General features: G+C 35.9%; 1 protein-coding gene across 13 annotated transcripts in view; it reads left to right on the top strand.

Annotated features, from left to right (window-relative positions):
* The window catches only part of CCNT2 (cyclin T2), a 41,941-nt gene extending 29,759 nt beyond the window's left edge, over window positions 1-12,182 (top strand). For 10 of the 13 annotated variants that reach the window (XM_042994309.1, XM_015545081.2, XM_042994313.1 and 7 more), the window contains 3 exons: window positions 299-462; window positions 4,744-4,814; window positions 5,329-12,182. In XM_042994309.1, coding sequence (XP_042850243.1) covers window positions 299-462; window positions 4,744-4,814; window positions 5,329-6,756 — 1,663 coding nt within the window. In that variant the 3' untranslated portion in view covers window positions 6,757-12,182. Of the gene's footprint in view, window positions 1-298; window positions 463-4,743; window positions 4,815-5,328 lie in introns of those variants that run through there. The other 3 variants (XM_042994310.1, XM_042994311.1, XR_006220665.1) reach the window with 2 other exon arrangements.
* The last annotated feature ends 264 nt before the right edge of the window (window positions 12,183-12,446 follow it).

Consider the following 12,446-nt stretch of genomic DNA (forward strand, 5'->3'; position numbering starts at 1 on the left):
TTCCCCTCCTTTTATAAAGAAGTAAAAGTACTTCAAAATTTAGAAATATTAATATATTACTATTGATAAAATATTAATATAATGCTCTGGGAGTCACAGTGTGGAGAATGTTCATAATCTAGTATTAGAATTTTATAACTATAGTGTTGGCTTTTAATTTAAAAATAAGGTTTTATACTCGACTTGAAGAAAACCTTTATAATTATGTTTGTGCTCTAATCTTACTGGTAAATGTTTTTCTTTGTTTTACATACTTGAATTACTATGGTTCTTCGTTTTCAAACCTGCTCCACAACAGTCTACACCTTACCACCTTCTGTCTTCAGTACAAACCAACAGTGATAGCATGTGTATGTATTCATTTGGCTTGCAAATGGTCCAATTGGGAGATTCCTGTGTCAACTGATGGAAAACATTGGTGGGAATATGTCGATCCTACAGTTACTCTAGAATTACTAGATGGTAAGTAGAGAAAAAGAAATTTTTTTTTTTTACATTGAAAATATTTTTTTATTATGAAAAATTCTACCTACTTTTGTATAGGTTTGAAAATAGCGAGTCTCCGTAGACTCATACTTAAGTGAACAGTTACCGATTCTGGCCAATCCAGCATCTCCCTCTCCCCCTGTAGTTATTTTGATATTAATCCCAGATCTCTATATTAATATTTGTTTGTGTTTCAAAAGATTCCTCAAAAACATAACTATAATTTCATTTTAACAATTTGGTAATAGAATTTAAAAGTATAATTTACACGATCAAATGAACAGGATGAAAATAAGGATTCATTAGCCTAAAGAAAAACAACTAAAAAATAAAAACTTGAACATATTTTAACTACCAGTGAATATCTATAGCCCTGTCAGGACTTCTCAAAAAACATTATGATTTATAATGCTATAGGTTGACAATGCAAGAATCTCAAAGTCGGGTATAATTTATTGTAGAAGATGTGAAGCTATGAACTAAAGGTATTTTCAGGGTAACATTCCTTGTTCTGTAGTTCCACTGATAGTGAAGTGTGTCATTGTTGCCTTGTATTATTAAATATGAATTGAAAAAATCAGGGGTGCAGATTCTGTAAATTGTGAACCTGGAATTGAGTCTTCTGATAAGAAATTTCTTTGGTAAGAAATAAGCTGACCAGAGGCAGGAGAGATTCTTGGGGATTAAGACATTTTAGCCAAATACTGTAGATTTCAGAAAGGAATTAGATTATACTTCTTGCCTAAAAGATACACTGTTAGGTTTTTGGCTGCTTCTTTTTGTGAGCTTTCCCCAACTTCTGTTGAAAGATTGAAGCTCATGGGAAAACAATTTATATCTATTCCTATTGAGGACATCTGTTACATAGAGACCCCTTTGGGTTTCACATGTGATCTTCCAATAAAATTTCAACATGTTTCTGTAAGCTAGATGTTTCTTTTCTCTGATGAGCCAAATAGTAATAACTCTTTCAGAGTTTATAGACTTTTTGGTCTATGCCAACTACACAACTCCTGCCCCTGTAGCTGGAAAGCAACCATAACCAATCCGTAAATGAATGGATATGGCTGTTGCAGTAAAACTTTGTTTACAAACATGGGGGTATAGGTCATAATTGTGATAGTTTGCCTTCCTTTTTTGTAAAATATGCCTCCTTTTTAGATCTCTTGATTTTCAATTTTTGTTTCCTCCGTGAAAAATTTCATCCAGTGTATATATCTCGTAGTATATTACTGCCACATGATTATGCTCTTTTCCTTACATTGCCAGAGGTTTTTTAAAGTTTAACAAGAGAAGAAGGCATCTTCAGTGAGTTAAAATGGCATCTTTTAAAAACCATTGGGGGGCGCTTTTTTTTGTCATCTGTGACTTGAAAATTAGGTTATCTGTGCTTCCATCTTACTTTGGCAGTTAACAGATGAGAAGAAGTAGGCATCGTCTGAATAAAAATAGTTTATATACATGATCCTAAAGTAAAGGTCACAAAAAGCAAGTGATCTGTCTTTTATACTGCTCCTAAATTATACTTAAAGTTTTTTTTTGACATGACAGAAGCCACCCAAATAACCATCTGCTTCTGTGCTGAAAAGGCTCAAGTTTATTAAATTGGAGAGCCACTGAACATGAATCTGGGGACATGTAAGACATTGACAGTTTCAACATGCTATATAGCAGCCTTTTTCGGTGTTTTGATCACAAAAAAAGAAAAAAGTAACAAAGGTTAAGATATATCTGAATTTTAATCTGGTGTTGAAGCATCAGTGTTCACTGAAATAATTCATGTAATGACTCTTCCAAAAACAGCTTTGGCTTGGACTTGGCCTGCCTGTAATATTTTTTGTTGTTGTTTTGCAAGGTTTGTTTTTGTTTTATAATTAATAACAAACCCTCATCTGTTTTTTGTATTTAATTTTTTTCTGTATACTTAGCCTTGAGAGAAAAAGGCTCTCATTTAAGGACCATACTGTGATTTTTGTGTATATAACTAATATATTGGCAGTGATTATTTGACAGATTCTTTTGATTGTCCATTGTAAAATTTTTTTTTTTTTTTTTTTAAGATTTTATTTTATTTTTTTTAATTTTTTTTTTTTTTCAACGTTTTTTATTTATTTTTGGGACAGAGAGAGACAGAGCATGAACGGGGGAGGGGCAGAGAGAGAGGGAGACACAGAATCGGAAACAGGCTCCAGGCTCCGAGCCATCAGCCCAGAGCCATCAGCCCAGAGCCTGACGCGGGGCTCGAACCCACGGACCGCGAGATCGTGACCTGGCTGAAGTCGGACGCTTAACCGACTGCGCCACCCAGGCGCCCCTGTCCATTGTAAAATTTAATAAGAAAGTAAAAACAAGCCTTATGTTTTATACCTGCTATGTAGGCAGGTTTGGGACCAGAAACTTTTTTAATTTATTTATTTTGAGAGGGAGCAGCACAAGCAGGGGAGGGGCCGAGAGAACGGGAGAGAGTGAATCCCAAGCAGGCTTCGCACTATCAGCACAGAGCCCTATGCAGGGCTCTATCCCATGAACCATGAGATCATGACATGAGCCAAAACCAAGAGTGGGACGCTTAACCGACTGAGCCACCCAGGCACCCCTGGACCAGAAACTTGATGTGCATTTAATCTTTGACAACCAAGCTGTTAAAGAAATTGAATCAAAACAATTTCTTGTTAAATTTGAACCCAAAATTATTGTGTATCTGCTAGATTTATTAGTGTCCAAGTGGAAAGGTGTTTGTTTGCTTATTTGTTTGAAATTAAAGAGTAGTGGTCCAGTCATTAGATAGCTTTCATTCAAACTGAATCAGAAAGTTCATGAATCTTGAGCAGGTTATAGTTATCACAGCTTATAGACATATAATAAATGCTAAGTTTTTGCATATTTTTTACTTTAAGATAAATTCTGTATGGTCTTAATTTTCGTTATCAGTTTAGCATGTTTGCCTAGAATAGTTTACAGAGAAGCTTACTATGTATACTAAAAAATAATAAATGAATCTGTGTAGTCTCTACTGAATTGGCATTATTAATATTATGTGATACTATAATTCATTTGACTGGTATTAATATTTGTCTTGAGTGGTCAATAGCCTAGTGGTCAATGTCACTATTTGGGGGTAGAAAAGTATAATTCACCATAACCACACCATTTTGGAAATGAGTCATTTCACTGTGATCCTAAATTTAAGGGGAAAATGAGGTAAAAATATATGACCCAGGGTAGTTTTAATAATATGTTAATAGTAATGATTGCTAGGAGAATATGAGTGTAGGTCGAGGAATTCTTTTCATTTAACTTTGAAATAATTTTAAACTTAAACTACAAAATAGTAGTTTCTATATACCCTTTACCTGGTTTCTCTAACGTTAACATCTTATAAAATAATACATGATTATCAAAACCAAGTAATTAACATTGGTACAGTAGTAACTAAATGACAAGTTTTATTTGATTTCCTCAATTTTTCTGTTCTAGGATCCTATGTTCCATTTGGTTGATGTGCCCCTTAAATCCCTTCCAAACTATGACAGTTTTTCTATCTTTCCATTTTTTTATGACCTTGACATTTTGAAAAATAATGGTCAGTTATTTTATAGAATGTTCCTCAATTGGACTTTGATGTTTTCTCATTATTAAATTGAAACTTTGTATTTTTGGCAAGAATACCACATAACTGGGAAATGGGTTTTGCCTTACTCAGTGCACCTTATCAAGGAGTCCTTCATATATCAAGGGGTATATCTTACTGGTGATAATGATAAACATGGTCATCACTTGGTGGTATCTGCTGGGTTCCTCCATTGTAAAGTTACCGTTCTTCTCTTTGTAATTAAATATCTTGAGGAAGGTATGTTAGGATTATACAAATACCTCCTTTTCCTTTAAACTTCTGCCCATTAGTTTTAAAGAATCTATCGATGGATCTTGCCTGCAATAATTATTACCATGATGTTTGCCTAATGAAGATTTTCTATTTGGGGGGAATTTTTTTAATGCTACTAAATTTTCCAGAGATTCTGAGTAAGCATGGGGGCAGGGGGAATGATATTTATTTATTCATTCATTCGTTCATCTGTGATTCATCTTTGAAAATAGTTCAGATCTGTGTCTAGTTCTTTATTTGCTGAAGGTTGAATAGGAGGGTAATAGTGAAGTAGATGAACTCTTGAGGCCCGCTTTTTAATATTGCCCACTTGAGAGAAATATAAATCCTAAAGACACCTTCTAAGTTTTAAATTTAAATTTTATTTTTAGAGCTAACACATGAGTTTCTACAAATATTGGAGAAAACACCTAGTAGGTTGAAGAGGATTCGAAACTGGAGGGTAAGAGAATGGCAGGGTTTAATAGAATATCAGTTTGTCACTTATCTAACAAGTACATAGCTAACCAGTTTGAATTTTTTGGTTAAATATTCTTATTTCCGGTATTCCTAACTAATTACAGTGTATCATAATACACTCATAGTTTATTCAACTGCTGTGTCCAGTGGACTTTGCTAATAAGTACTTTATAAATTTCTTGTTTAATTCTCACAGTGATTATAATGGAAATATTCTCCTTATTTGACAAATGGGCAAATTAAAGCCTAGACACGTTAAATTACTTTCTCAAATGCTGGGCTAGGATTTAACCTGTATCTAACTCTGAAACCAGCGGTTACCACTTTATGTAGCCCCCTTTTGTGCCTCTAAATAAGATAGTTACTTACCGGCAACATAAAGCCTTGAACCCCAGGTGGTTTTGTTTGCATATATTTAATAGAGATTTTTATAAGGCAGAGAAAATTGTATTAAATCCCTTTGCTGTCATCACTTCTTTTGTGTTTTATTTAAATAGGCCAATCAGGCGGCTAAGAAACCAAAAGTAGATGGACAAGTTTCAGAAACGCCACTTCTTGGTTCATCTTTGGTCCAGAATTCCATTTTAGTAGATAGTGTTACTGGTGTGCCTACAAACCCAAGTTTTCAGAAACCATCTACATCAGCATTCCCTGCACCAGTCCCTCTAAATTCAGGAAACATTTCTGTTCAAGACAGCCACACATCTGATAATCTGTCCATGCTAGCAGCAGGAATGCCAAGTACCTCATACAGTTTGTCATCACACCAAGAATGGCCTCAGCATCCAGAATCAGCAAGGACAGAACAGATGTATTCACAGAAACAAGAGACCTCTTTGTCTGGTGGCCAGTACAACATCAACTTCCAGCAGGGACCTTCTGTATCACTGCATTCGGGATCACATCACAGACCTGACAGAATTTCCGATCACTCATCCATTAAGCAAGAATATACTCAGAAAGCAGGGAGCAGTAAACACCATGGACCAATTTCTGCTACTCCTGGAGTCATTCCTCAGAAAATGTCTTTAGATAAATACAGAGAAAAGCGTAAGCTAGAAACCCTTGATCTGGATGTAAGAGATCATTATCTAGCCACCCAGGTAGAACAGCAGCACAAACACGTGCAGTCACAGTCAGCCAGCAGCAGTTCTGTCACTTCTCCCATTAAGATGAAAATTCCCATCACAAACCCCGAAAAACCTGAAAAATACACAGTGGATAAGAAGGAAAAGAGTGGATCGCTGAAATTACGGATTCCGATACCACCCGCTGATAAGAGTGCCAGTAAGGAAGAACTGAAAATGAAAATAAAAGTTGCTTCCTCAGAAAGACATAGCTCTTCTGACGAGGGCAGCGGGAAGAGCAAGCATTCCAGCCCACATGTTAGCAGAGACCATAAGGAGAAGCACAAGGACCATGCCGTGAACCGCCACCACCCCAGCGGGCACAAGCATTCCCACTCCCACAGTGGCAGCAGCAGCGGTGGCAGTAAACACAGTGCCGATGGAATCCCACCCACTGTTCTGAGGAGTCCTGTTGGCCTGAGCAGTGATGGCATTTCCTCTAGTTCCAGCTCTTCGAGGAAGAAGCTGCATGTCAATGATGCATCTCACAACCATCACTCCAAAATGAGCAAAAGTTCGAAAAGTTCAGGTAGTTCATCTAGTTCTTCCTCCTCTGTTAAGCAGTATATATCCTCTCACAACTCTGTTTTTAACCATCCCTTACCCCCTCCTCCCCCTGTCACATACCAGGTGGGCTACGGACATCTCAGCACCCTCGTGAAACTGGACAAGAAGCCAGTGGAGACCAACGGTCCTGATGGCAATCACGAGTACAGTACAAACAGCCAGCATATGGACTACAAAGACACATTCGACATGCTGGACTCGCTGTTAAGTGCCCAAGGAATGAACATGTAATCATTTGTTTAGGTCCATTTTTCCTTTACTTTTTTAATTTAAAAATGGTTAGAATGGAAAACTTCCTCCTGATCTAGCAGTGGTGACACCTGCTATTGCTGCCACTGTTTCAATATTTGTAAGTGCTGCTTTATTCTTCATTCTGAAAAGAAGAGATTATAGTAAACAAGTCTTTATCTCCACATATGATAGTGTTATAAATACTGTAAAAGCATGGAAGGTGCAAAACTCAGTATTTCTACAATTGCAGCTAAGAACATTAGGATGAATGGCTGGCTGCTTCTAGGAATATAAGATGCCTCAAGCATTCATTATTTATAATTTGAATACTGTAGCTATTTTATGTTGTTGCTTGGCTTTCGAATGAGTGTAAATTGTTTTCTTTTTGTGTATTTATACTTGTATGTATGATTTGCATGTTTCGATGATAAAGGGATAAAACAGTATACTGACAACTGTTTACAAGAAAGTGGAGAAAAATGTACATACATTTTTGTATGTTTAGATATTACCATAAATACTCAGGATTGGAGCTGCTTGTAAGTATAACAATATAACTTTATTTTATCTTGTCCGAGTCCATCACTAATCTAAAACAAAGGTGGCACTTTTTCATGTTAACCTTAAACTCTAGGCCTTACTGGAAGCCACTGAAGGGGGACACTTCACTACAGATGGGTATGCAGTGCCACAGATGGTCATTTATTTACACTGTGAGGCACTGAACTTTTGCCTTCAGAGCTTCTGACCAGGTTGGCTGCTGAAATAGCCCCTACTTTTCTGAAGGCTTGAAGAGGAAAAAATAAAGTTTACATACTCTTGATGTGAAGTGCATTTTAAATGTGTGTTGGCTTGTTGCAGTACTATAAACACAGAGCTGTTAATAATGGTTATGTAGATTACTGTGATTTGAAAACTAAACTCACAAAAACTTATATAGTGAAGAATTAGTAAGTTTTTTTCTTAAATAAAGAACTTTAACACTACATATTTTACCAGTAAACAGGGATTGCTTTTCCTTTAGTGTTCAGAATGACACCATATTCTTAAACATACTCCTCCCCTGAAGTGTGTTCGTGTGTGATGCCATATTTCTTTTTCAGGTAAATGCAGTCTTCCTTATAGAAATGAAATTAAACCTGTTGCTCTCTCGGTTCTTTTATATTCTAACAATAAATACAAAGAAAAGATCATTGACTGTGCATTGTACCTATATATACAGCTTATGGTTGTTACCAAGAAGCTCTGTGAGAAAAAAGGGTTAGCCTCCAGGTGAACAGCTAGTGGAGGTTTTCCGTTTGTTGCACATCCCAGTATATTCCTGTTGAGGTCAAGTTTGCACAGTCATCTAACTTCTGAACAAACAATAGACTTTAACTTGTTTAAAATTTGTCTGAAACACCAATAATGTGGCTCCAGTTTCTCAGCTAATCTTGAATTTATTCTGTGGTAAATCTTTGAGCTGTTGAGTATCTTTAGATGGGGTGAATTCAACTTTTGTTGAACTAAAAACTGTCTTAATTTTTTCCTTTATGTATATGAATTATTTTTGTTAAAAAGCCACTGATACGTGCACAATTGTAATTTTACTCAAGTATGTTGCAGTTGTAAATATTAGAGTTTAATCTCGTGCTCTACTTTATTTAGCAATTACTTAATTTGCCAGTAGCTCTATAATTTTTTTTAAGATAATTGTTCATTATTTTGTCAATGCTATTTGAACTTAGGATACTAGGAGCCTCTTTCCAGGGACTTTGCCTAGGGAGCATGTCCTAACATTTGTTCTTTGTCTTGCATAACTTTAGTAATCTTTGTCATTACGTGTAACTTTGTTGCTCTGTATGGCATATTATTGTATCCATAAACACAGTAATTTTGATACAGTTCTACTTTTACAGTGGTACATAATTCGAGGACTAGTATAGAATTAAGCTGAGTGCAAGATGAGGGAGGGAAGGGTTTTGTTCTTGGTAATTTAGATGTGAAACCTCTAAGGAGCTATCATGTGAAACGACATAGGGTGGTTGTGCTACTGTATAATTGGGGATGATAATACCAGGAATTTTAATAAGATTTTGTAAAGAGTATCCAAAAAGTAGTGAACTTATTTTCAGTATGACATAGAAACAATGTGAATATTTAAGGTCTGTGACTATACTTAAACTTCACTAAGAATTTGCAGAACTGTTTTGAGATGTGGGAATAAAGGTAATTTTGTTGAATCTTTATTGGTGCTAATGATGGACAGTTTAAAAGGTAGCTAGTATATATTGTTATGGGTCAGTACTTATTAGTACTTCCAGAATTGAATTTGAAATGCTATGTATTCACTTTTCACTCTGTAAATGTAATTCTTTACGATGACTTTATTTATTAAAGGGCAGCCAGTTGTAATTTGTACAGGATTGTGTGAGCTATTCAAACTCTTTAACCTCTGAACAGGATTATAGCTTCCAAATGCACCGTGGGGATGAATATGAAAATCCTTTTAAGTTTCATTTCCATTAAATGAAAACCCCTATTACTCATATTACTGTTAATTTGCTTTACCCATCTCATTTGCATAAAATAGTTCATCAGCCTAGTCCCAATAGGCTCAACCAAAGAAAAAGACTCCAATGAATGGACGTTATTACCGAGTCTTTTTGTAAGTAGCCATAAGTAAACCAAAATAGTATCATCAAATTTAGCTATGAAATTCCACATGTGCAAAGTACTGTTAAGGTGATTTACATTTTTGATGAGATTTTTTTTAAATATTTGAAATATTAAAAAGCATTATCTTTAAACATCCTTTAAAAGAGTGATTCATTTTTTTAGTTGTCTTTTCCCTAGGTCATAGTTTTCTTACCTTTATGCAGAAGCACATTGCATAGAAAGGCTTTACTTCTACCTCTCTAAGTAGTTTTCCAGTATTGAGCTGTGCCCCCCTATATATTTGCCTTAGCTACTTTAAAATATGCTTTCGGAACCAAAAAGCAAAGGAGAGTTTGTTTTTCACTGAGACATTCTTGGAGGCCTGCTTAACCAAACTAGTGGTGATATCCTTTAGTGGTACAACCTTGCAAAATGCCCCAATTCCTTCTTGTTTTACCTGAGGTTCGTTTCTTAGGTTTGTCTTTGGAAGCAGTTAAAGGTGCGTCTTGGTCTTTCTCTGCATGTGCAGATGCATTCTGGTTAGAATCGTTGAGTCCACATTTCTTCCATGCCATGTGAGAGGTGCTTGCATCACTTTGTTACCAACAGGTTATAATTAGGGTAGGAGACCTTATATTTTTGGCCTACCCTCCTCCAACTTAACGAGATGACTAGTCTCCTTCAGAGAACCAAATTTTAAATGTTTTTGTTAGTTACCAGTTGCCTTGCCTTAAAGCATTTTGAGCACATTTTTTGGTTAGATTTGAGAATTTAAATTGCTGATTTTTATTCTTTAACCAACCTTAGAGATAAACCACTGCTTGCCTATGCATCACTGTTGTGTACTGTAGAATTATCTTTGGTTGATCAGATGTTTTAGGGTATTTTGCATTTACTACGGAAATAAGGAGGGTTGTTTTGGGGTTTGTTTGTTTACATGGTAGTAGTATCTCTAAAGGAAGACGGTTATGTTCTCAAGACACCTCATCATTCCCAATTTTTATCTAATCAGTGAGCAGTTGTTTCTTGCCTAGTACTGTGCACTTTTAAGATCTCTTTGCTGAGAAACATTAGCTCTTGTCGAAGAACTCTTGATTCAGCAGTCTCTTGCTCGAGAGGCTTTCTTGGAAGGCAATAGGGTTTGCTAACTGTATTTACAGATGAAGGATCAGTTAATCCCATGCTCAGGTAACTTGCATTAACTGAGCTAACAGAATGATACTTAATTTTGTGTACCCATGTATTTATGATAGGCGATTTAGAAAACAGCACATTCTGTCTCTGGCGTCCTAGGGTGTGAAGTTATGATACCATCGTATTGAGAATTCACAGTTATGTTAAGATCTGAAATTTGATTGCTGTAAGCTGACGTATGTAAGTCAAATAGAAGTTTGCTTGTTTTGTAAGGGAAGTTTGCCTTGGAAACGTCTGTCTTTATAGTAGAGATGATCTTGGCCAGTGGGACTGGAATGCTCAGTGTTTGAGGTCTGATGCCGTGCATCTATTTTTTATTCCACAATGTTGATGTGTGCGCTGCCAGCTTTTGTTTCTGTGACTCCTCTTAACTCTGTTCTATGTAGTTTACTAGTATCATTTTCACCTGACAGATTCTTTAGGTTGATAAGCAAGACACATTGAAGGTTGTGTGGCTCCAGCTACGAGTAATTGTGTTTTCATCAAGGTGAGGTAACCCGTTCCCTGTGATCCTTTAACCCCAAAGGAAATTCTGAGGGCTAATTTCCTTTATTTCAAGCTTTTGGGAGGAAGCCTTCCTTAAAATTTGTTTAGTAGTTGGTTTAATTTGATTGCCTGTTGTTTGTTAAGTAATGAGTACGTTCTTTCTTTCAAGGTGTGTTTTTCAAGTGGATTTACTTGGTTTGTAAAACCTCACATGTACTCATTTGTTGTCAGCAACGATTGGGATTTTGTTTTCTGAATGTACTCAAAACCCCCAAGGACTACTGAATAGGGTGTTTGCTAATAGAAAATCCAAAACAGGAATGTGTATATGTGGCATGAATTTGATTAGTCATTGAATTTCAGCTCCGTATCTATTACGAGGAATTATTAATAAAATGTGTTTATTGAAAATGTCAATCCAAGGCTCTAACATGTCTTGTTAATGTGAATCAGAGATAATTTTCAGTCCCTGGGAAATGTGGGAAATCAGATCTTAATGTAAGTTTCTCTTTATCTGAGTAACTTCATATAATCAAGGAGTGTGTTCTCTCATTCAGATTGTCCATATTCTCGTCCCAGACCCACCACTTAGCTGATATCCTTGGGTGAATTAGTTGACTTTGTGCCTTGATTTCCTTACCTACAAAATGTACCTATTCTTAGGGTTGTGAAGCTAAGGAGGGAAGGCTAAAGAGAATAGATGACATTGAAGAGAATCTTGCCAGAGGTATATTTTAGATATCGGAGGGAATGAGGAAGCCCAGTCCAGGTGCATTAAACTTAGGTGTGTATTAAACTACATGCCTACTGTTTCTAGAATTTCAGTTCGTTCTGATTCATACTTTGTGGTTTTCTTGGTTAAACTGTTGCATCAACTCCCCAAAAAGCAAAGAGGAATTGCAGTTATCTGGAAGGGGAATTATCCATGAAAAAAATGTTTAATCATAAACTGCTTTATTATTACTGCCCTGTCCAACCCCTTGATTTCCCCACGATTTGCCCATACCTTCCCCTTGAAAGAAAATTGAAGCCATGCAGGATAGATAGAAAAGTTACTTTCTCTAAAATGCATCTAAAGCCTGAATGTAAAATAAATGTTTTGAAATCAATTAAAGGAGAGTTGTCTTCATCTTCTGTTGATAACACCAGTAAGGGCCTATTGTATTAGCATATAAAAAGTTACATGAGTTTGATTTAGGAACATTACAAAATCAGTTAATTCCACTTAAAGTTAATAATTCCATTTTGTAATTCATCCTACTCCATTGTGTTTTTTTTTTTTTGCCCTGTTTTCAATATAATGAAAAAATTGTACATTTTTGTTTTAGCTCTGGTATATGACCTGCCTGTTTGTTCTCCCCAATACTAACCTC

Source organism: Panthera tigris, chromosome C1, assembly GCF_018350195.1.
Source record: "Panthera tigris isolate Pti1 chromosome C1, P.tigris_Pti1_mat1.1, whole genome shotgun sequence".
NCBI classification, from domain to species: domain Eukaryota; kingdom Metazoa; phylum Chordata; class Mammalia; order Carnivora; family Felidae; genus Panthera; species Panthera tigris.